General features: G+C 44.7%; 1 protein-coding gene across 1 annotated transcript; it reads left to right on the top strand.

Moving 5' to 3' along the window:
- Window positions 1-3,134: 3,134 nt before the first annotated feature.
- On the top strand, window positions 3,135-7,926 carry LOC139657305 (FH2 domain-containing protein 1-like; the record flags this gene model as incomplete). The annotated part of the gene is made up of 5 exons (XM_071535092.1): window positions 3,135-3,140; window positions 3,560-3,730; window positions 4,686-4,747; window positions 7,454-7,556; window positions 7,841-7,926. Coding segments are annotated over exons 1-5 (428 nt in total), but the record flags the coding sequence as incomplete, so codon positions are not given.
- Window positions 7,927-8,679: the final 753 nt, after the last annotated feature.

Raw genomic sequence — 8,679 nt, 5'->3', positions numbered from 1 at the left:
GCGTTCATTTAATTATAAGTACAGAACATTACTAAAACAGACACACATTCACCCACTTGATGAGGCTGTACAGTCAATATTAAAGCCTGATTCCCTTCAAAGCGTCTGTCAGAGACGTGACAGAGATGGATATCAGTGTTAATCCAACATGGCCGCATGCCAGCAGGATTTTTCCAACCTCTTCATCTCTCTGTAGGAGTCTGCTGGTTCAAGTCGCTGACATCTTGCAGTTTTTTCAGGATATCTGGAGTTTCAGTTTCCATCTAATTGTCAGGCGAGTTTTACGCAAACTTTGGAAATGTTGCAAAAAATAATTCAGGGATAAGGTGTGTTTCCATCGGCTGGGTCGAAGTGAATATTCAATTTCCCCGAATGTCCAAAACAAACCACAGTGAGCAGAAAATGTAGTATTTAAGGACTTGATTACCATTAAGCAAATTGCTATTGTTCTTTAGTGTCGGCTAATGTTGACCATATTTCATGCTGTCTGAAGATTGTGCAATAAGATTGAACCATTCGTTAGGTCAACCGTGTCAAATTATTATTATTATGTCATTATTTATTTGATGTTTCTTTCACTAATTCTGTTTCAAAGAGGCATAAAAAAAGAAATTAAGGAAATTTGATCAAATTTATCCCTTTCCATTCAACATTTCTGTATTTTCAATACATCATAATTTAAAAAAATACTTGGATGGAAACTCAGCTCATTTTAGTTTATTTGTAAAGCACTTTTAACAAACAGGTTTGTCACAAAGGCCATAAGTCAGTGAATGATAGGCTGCAGGGGGAGCGTATCTATGTTCCCAGGGTCCTATGTTCCCAGGGTCCTATGTTCCCAGGGTCCTATGTTCCCAAGGTCCTATGTTCCCAGGGTCCTGTGTTCCCAGGGTCCTATGTTCCCAGGGTCCTGTGTTCCCAAGGTCCTATGTTCCCAGGGTCCTGTGTTCCCAGGGTCCTATGTTCCCAGGGTCCTATGTTCCCAGGGTCCCATGTTCCCAGGGTCAACATAGGACCTTGGGAACATAGGACCCTGGGAACATAGGACCTTGGGAACATGTTCCCAGGAACGGCTGGTAAGGTTGGAGATGAGGAAGGATCATGCAGACAAACCTCCAGTTACTGTGAATAATCCCATGAAGGTACTAGTACTGTGTACTTTGAGGGAAAAGTACTTTGTCTGAAGTCTGCAGTGACTTTCTGGAGGGAGATGTCGGACATCTTTCGCTCTCTGTTTCTTTTCTCAGTTGGTTTCTTTGTTCGTTTTCCTCCAGCTCTCCACGTTCCGGCGACCTCTGACCTCTGTATGTGAGATTTGACCCCTGGACTCCCCCCGATGTTTCCACGACGATGACCTGCCTTCATCACCTTCACCATCATAACTGTCCCTCTCGTGACCATGGAAACCCTTCAGCCTGGTGACCGACCCCCCCCGCCGCAACCGCCGCCTCGCCTCGCCTCTCCTCTCCGCTCTCGTCCGATCAGCCGCGGGGATGCATGTGATGGGCAGCGTCTCCCCGGCCAATGAGAGAGAGGGCTTCCAGGTGGAGGGCGTGGCCCTCGCCGTCCCGATGTCTCCGCCTCCGCCTTCGAGGTTTCCCGTCGTCGAGGGCGACCGGTCGAGACCCACGGCCGCCCCTCCTCCTCCTCCCCCTCCCGCTCCCGCTCCTCCTCCTCCCCCTCCTCCTCCTCCTCCTCCACCCCCGCCGCCCCTGGCTCCGGGGCTGGGAGACCCCGCAGGAGGCCAGAGGACGAAGAGGAGGGTGAGGAGCTTCTTCTGGAAAACCATCCCAGAGGAGCAGGTGGGTCTGAGGCAGCTTGACTGTAGATGAGATGGTGATGACGCGGCAAATAGGCCACGCCTACAAGTTTCTATGAACAAAACAGTAAATCCACATTTTCTGTTGTTGCTTTTTCTGTGTTCTAATAATTATATGAGAAATGTATATGGTGTAAATAATTTGTCGTTACATTTTCAAAGCTGTCAAAGAACAGCAAGATCACTAAAATGTTTTTGGACTCTCTTGTAGGCTACAGAAGTTCCAGATAATTAGATTATAAAGATCATGCAGCTGTTTGACAGAACTGAAAAGGTTTTGGGCGATTATCAACACCATATACTAGGCTTGGGCCGATATTCAATAATATTGAAAATTCAATAATATTGAATATCGCAATACCGTATTTCCTCCAATATTGACCCGGGCCTTTATTTACCTCAGCTGCAGAGGGTACCAGGCCTTTATTGGAAGCAGGCTTATATTAGAGACAGGCCTTTATTTCTAATTCCCTCTGTTTGATAAGTATATTTGCTCATATTTTAGTACGAAGCCTCCTTGTTTTCTGATCTGCTTCTGTTGGGGTTCGTTAGGTATCCGTTTTTTTGTTACTGCGACGCATTACCGATAATTATGGTAATTCCGCCGGCCGAGCCGTCTTGTGGCATACTGCCATCTTGTGGCGCTTGTACGTTACTACAAACTACATTTACATTATATAACAAGCACCAGGAGTTTACCTGTATCCACCGTTGTTTTTTCCTTCGTTTTTTTCGTGTCGACCACGGTCCCGGACATTATCGGAGACCCGGCTTTTAATTGACTACCGGCCACTATTAGAGGAAATACGGTATGTCTGCGGTATCGAATATCGCTTTTATGTAATTTATAAGAAATAAAACAAAATACCCCGCCCCCGCGATAATATCGTATATCACAACATTTTGGCAGGACAGCATCGCAATATAAAATTTTGGATAGCACCCATGCCTACCAATATACATTTCATATCAATTATTAACCAATCACATCGATTAGCAACCACAGTCTAACCCTGTCTGCCACGTCAGCGCTGCTCTTATCTGTCCCTTTAAGAGAAGAGAGAGTTCTGACCACAGAAGTATTATTGTGCCATAAAGAAAATCAAGGTCCAGGCAAATAAAAAAAGGCCTTTAATCAGAAGACATGACCCATCATACACCCTGATGAAGGCATGAGCTGATACACAGAGCATTTATGCTGTGTTAGCCCTCTTTTCCTTGCCTGGACCTTTATTGATTTTATGCCACAATAATACTTTTGTGGTCATAAAGTTTTCTTATTTTAGTTGTAGGACTCCTGGCCTCTATGAGCACCATGGCTGTTTGGGAAAAGCGCTCCCTAGTCTATTTTCCTTCTATTAACACTGTATGCATTCTGGGGGAAAGTCCATTTAAATTCCCTTCTGTCCTACAAAGCACCAACATTTGGGTTCAGGTTGATGTCATCTGTCGCTCTGTACGATGTCACTTTTATCGACTTGTGGGTCTATTATTTTATCTCTGAAGCTATCTTAAAGTTATCTAATCCATCACAAATTACTGATATTTTTTGGGAAATTTCATAGCATTTTGAAAATTTAAAAAACAGACACATTTTGACGCAGAACCATGAATCAGCCTTTACGTGAAAATGGAAATGAAGACAAAAAAAGCCAGTTTGTCCAAAATAAACTGTCAAATACATACTGTATGTGCTATGTATTAACAAATTATCCCTGTGTGTGTGTGTGTGTGTGTCAGGTGAAGGGGCGGGCCAACCTGTGGACCCAGGGTCGGGTCCAGCAGCAGTACCAGATCGACGTCCGGACCATCGAGGAGCTGTTTGGCCAGAGCGACTGTCAGTCAAACGCCGGGGCCCCGCCCACCAGGGGGGGCAAGGCCAGGGGGTCGTTCAGGGAGAGCAGGGAGGAGGTCAGCGTGTGTGTGTGTGTGTGTGTGTGTGTGTGTGTGTGAGATGCGGGCTGACGTATGCTGCTGTTTGATGAAGGTGTGGAGGTGAAGTGTGTGTGTGTGTGTGTGTGTGGACAGTCTGGCAGTTTCCACCTGGGCTCTGTTACCTAACACTGACACTCAGCCATCTCTACCTGGCTCTCTCTCACTCTCACTCTCTCTCTCTCTCTCTCTCTCTCTCTCTCTCTCTCTCTTTCTCTCTCTCTCTCAAATATAGAAATAGACTAGAACATAGAAACAGAAAGAGTGAAACACCTAAAGTGAGCAGAAGATTGTCATGAAGTTGATTAAGTCCCCAGTGAGTCACAATACATTCAGACCTATATTGAATACTATTCAAACATATACAGTATATAGTATTAAACCACATAGAAATGTTTAGTAATTATATAATATAAAGTTATTATTCCTTGTGTTATGGCAGGAGTAAACAAATTCAGCTGCTAACCTAATGTCTTTGTGTTTGGAGCATGTGCAATACAATATACTCTCTCTCTCTCTCTCTCTTCCTCTCTCTCTCTCTATCTCTCTCTCCCTCCCTCTCTCTCTCCCTCTGTCTCTCTCTCTCTCTCTGTCTCTCTCTGTCTCACTCTCTCTCCCTCCCTCTCTCCCTCCCTCTGTCTCTCTGTCTCTCTCTCCCTCCCTCTCCCTCCCTCTGTCTCTGTCTCTCTCTCCCTCTCTCCCTCCCTCTGTCTCTCTCTCTCTCTCTGTCTCTCTCTCTCTGTCTCTCTATCTCTCTCTCTCCCTCCCTCTGTCTCTCTCTCACTCTCTGTCTCTCTCTCTCTCTCTGTGTCACAGACACATTGCAAGCTGTTGTGTTGTCACACTTTCTAACGCAATAAAAGCTTATTAAAAATTCAAACTTATGTCTCTTCCGCTCCCTCTCTCTCTCACTCTCTCTCTCTCTCTCTACCAGGTCTCTATTCTAGACTCTAAGAGAGGGATGAACATTGGGATTTTCCTCAAACAGTTCAAGAGGTAAGCCTTACCTTGTGACTCTGACCACATACACACACACACACACACACGTTCAGCATACACACGTATATACAGCACGAACACATAGTTTGTAGATCAGTCGAAAAAGATCGGCCAATAGGAAGCCCTCAAATACCAGTCCTTATCCAATGAGAGCTGGGAAACAGGTTCGAGTCCCAGAGGAGAGAAGGTCAGGACCAAGAATGATGAGTCGTAGTCTAGTCGGAGGTGTGTGTGTGTGTGTGTGTGTGTGTGTGATGGCGTGATGTGTCTCCTAGCCCTCAGCCCAAGGTGTTGTGGGTAAATAGATGTGATGATGCTGGCATGTTGCACAGTAATGTGGAGAGAGAGAGAGAGAGAGAGAGAGAGAGAGAGAGCTTATGCAAAACATTATGCAAAATCACATGGTAAATAATCAAATTAATGTTCATCCCATTGAACTGAATGGTAATCTTGAGTGTGATGTCAAACAAAACTGAAATTTTCGAATCATATTCCTACCATATCTCATTTTATCAGAGTTTTTAAATAAATGAGCTTGTTCTCATCAGTTCAGACGGCAGAACTGTGAGTCACGATATTCCCAAAATCACCAAGTCATCACCATATGATTCCACTGAAAGACACAAAATTCCTACATGTCCTACTTGTGCTCACCACCAGGAGGCAGACGTGAGCGTTGTTTTTTTCCCTGTCGAGCTGCTCGTATTTACAGTAGTAAATGTGCAAAGACGTGAAGTGGCATAATGCTAAGCTAGTTTTCAGTTGGGAGAACTTATAGAGGCTTTATAGTTTGTGTCACGGATCTGCTACAGAGAACATTATATATATAACCTTTATTTAACTAGGAAGTCACATTGAGATTAAAACCTCTTTTACAAGTGAGACCTAGCCAAGACAGGGTCAAATAGCAGCATCAAACACATAACAGGACAACAACATCAAATCACAACACCAACAATAGGTACGACAAGAATACATTACATAATACAGCGCATAAACAAAAACAAGGCAGCAATATTTAGTCATGTGTTTGTTAGTTGAAGCAACTGCAGCTAACAGTGACCACTTCCATTATTCTAAGTTTAAAATCATTTAAAGAGATAAGGGTCTCAAGAGATTAGCCTGCAAATCGTTCCAGGACCAAGGACCGTAGTAGAACAGGCTTGATTTGCCAACCTCTGTTCTGCTAGAAGGCATTTTAAACTGAAGCCATTTGTGCGACCTAAGATTATGACTGCTCTGCAAAAATAAAAACCTCTGGTTTAAGTAAATAGGTAATTTGCCTGAAATAATCTTATAGACTAAAATGTACCAGTGTTGTAGCCTACGCAAAGTGAGGGATGACCATCCTACCATGCTGTATAAGGTACAGTGATGGGTCCTGAAGCTAGAATTAGTGACATACCTCAAGGCTGAGTGATACAGGGGGTCGAGTTTGGACAAGGTGGACGATGAGGCAAACCTATAAATAGTATCAACAAAATCGATTCAGAAAAAGACCAGCAATTAGAACTGTGTGTTAGTTAAAGTGTAAATGTGTATGAAGCAGCTGTCAGCAGAGAGCAGCTGAGTCAGCTTGTTGTGGTGTGGCTGTAGATCCATTCAGTAACGTTCTCAGTAAAAGTGAATAGTGTGATAAGGTGGATTTGTTTCCAAATGTAGGTTACTGTGACACAGTAAACTGTCTTGTCTTTAGCCTAGTCTCTACTCCAAAACATGAAGAGTTGGAGCTTGAAAAGAGTCAGCTCAGTTAACCTGAACAAACTGTTAGCTAGCTAACTAGCCAGCAAACACACTGATGTTAATGTCAACATGCTAACGCTAGCTGCTGCTAGCTACGTTAGCTAGTGTGCTAATCAGATGTGTTAACAACAAGACAGTGATGGTTAGCTGACCAGGTTAGCTAGCTAAGAGCCTCCACCTTGTGTTTATCCGCTGAAACTGGATGCTCAAGCTGGGGGAGGAAACAAAATGGCTGCCATCAGGCGGCAACATGGAGGGAACGCAAAGTGTCCCGACTGTTCCTGTTGTATTGACCGTATCAATACCTTCACACCCAGACTGCTTACCAAACATACTGAGAGACATACAGGCATGAGGGAGGGAGAGAGAGAGAGAGAGAGAGAGAGAGAGACTGGGGACAGACAGAGGTTAGGAAGGAGGAAAGGGAAGGAAGGAAAGAAAGAGAGGGAAATATGAAAGAATGTGGGGAAAATGGAGGGATGGAAGGAAAGAAGAAGGAAGGAGGGAAAATGGAAGGGGGGAATGAGGGAAAAGAGGGAGAGGGGGACGAGGGAAGGGAGGAAAAAAGGACAGATGGACAGAAGGACAAGAGGGATTAAGAGGAAGGAAGGAAACGGAGAGGAAGAGGAAGGAAGGAAGGAAAAGAAAGTAGGAAAAGCTGGAAAATTAGTTTTAAAGGCAGAAATGTCAGCAGTGATCAATGAGTTATTGGTACTGATCAATAAACTGATCAACCCTGTAGAAATATGATGGAAGTGGAAAAATTTGACTTACTGCCCCTTTAATGTGTTTGATGTGAAGTTTTGACCTTATATGGCAACAAGTGACGTTCTGTTACATTGTTACAACTTGTTACATTGTTTTACAGTTGTGACATCATCAGTTTCCACAGTGTTTTCTGTTTGAAAAGTGATTTGTTTATTATTACTGATGAAGGACACTCCTCCTCTTCCTCCTCAGGCCCAACCAGACCATAATTGACGATATTCGCCATGGCAACAGTGAGTCGTACGGGGTGGAGCCTCTGAGAGAGCTGCTGAAGCTGCTGCCAGAGACTGAGGAGGTGCACACACACACACACACACACACACACACACACACACACACACACACTCACACACACACTACAGATACACACTACAGACACACACACACACACACACACACACACTACAGACACACACACTACAGACACACATACACACAACAGCTGTAAATGGAAACAGGGAACATATTTAATAATTAATAATTAATAATTAATAATTAATAATTAATTAATAATAATTAATAATTAATAATTAATAATTAATAATCAATAAAACATGAACGTGCCTCTCTCTCCCTCAGGTGAAGAAGCTGAAGTCGTTCCGGGGCGACATCTCTAAGCTCTCATTGGCCGATTCCTTCATGTACCTGCTGACTCAGCTGCCCAGGTGAGTCACCTCTGACCTCTGACCTCTGACCTCTGACCTCCAGCTCCGGCAGGGAGGAGAGGAGGAGGAGGAGGGAGGAGAGAGGAAAGAGTGACGGAAAAGGAAGGGAAAGAAAGAGAGAGAGGAAGGCAGGAAGCACCGGGGCTGATGGGAAATGTAGTCTTAATGTGGAGGAACACTAGAACTAACAATACTACTGGAGTGAGACAGAGGAGAACAATCCACTTTTAATCTGTCAATCAGTGTTATGCTGATGTTGATCTCTCTCTCTCTCTCTGTCCCTCTCCCTCTCTCTCTCTCTGTCCCTCTCCCCTCTCTCTCTGTCTCTCTCTCTCTCTCTCTCTCTCTTTGTCCCTCTCCCCCCTCTCTCTCTCTCTCTCTCTGTCCCTCTCCCCTCTCTCTCTCTGTCTCTCTCTCTCCCCCCCTCTCCCCCTCTCTCTCTCTCTCTCTCCCTCTCCCTTCTCTCTCTCTCTCTCTCTCTCCCTCTCCCTCTTCCCCCCCCCTGTCCCTCTCCCCCCTCTCTGTCTCTCTCTCTCCTCTCCCCCCCCTCTCTCTCTCTCTCTCTCTCTCCCTCTCTCTCTCTCTCCAGTTATTCAGTGCGTATAGAGTCCATGTTGTTGAAGGAGGAGTTTCCCGGGGCGTGCGAGGCCATGAGGAGAGACATTAAGGTCCTGCGCTCTGCAGCCAGAGGTAAACAACAACAAACAACTAACAACAAACCAAAACTACAGCAGCGACGTGTCTGTAATTCAT

Source organism: Centroberyx affinis, unplaced genomic scaffold (assembly GCF_046629955.1).
Source record: "Centroberyx affinis isolate AG114_WGS23_722 - 3 ecotype Tasmania unplaced genomic scaffold, CSIRO-AGI_Caff_v1 ptg002656l_1, whole genome shotgun sequence".
Lineage (NCBI taxonomy): Eukaryota > Metazoa > Chordata > Actinopteri > Beryciformes > Berycidae > Centroberyx > Centroberyx affinis.
Note: the sequence above shows the minus strand (reverse complement) of the source record. Positions and strands in the feature narration are given on the sequence as shown.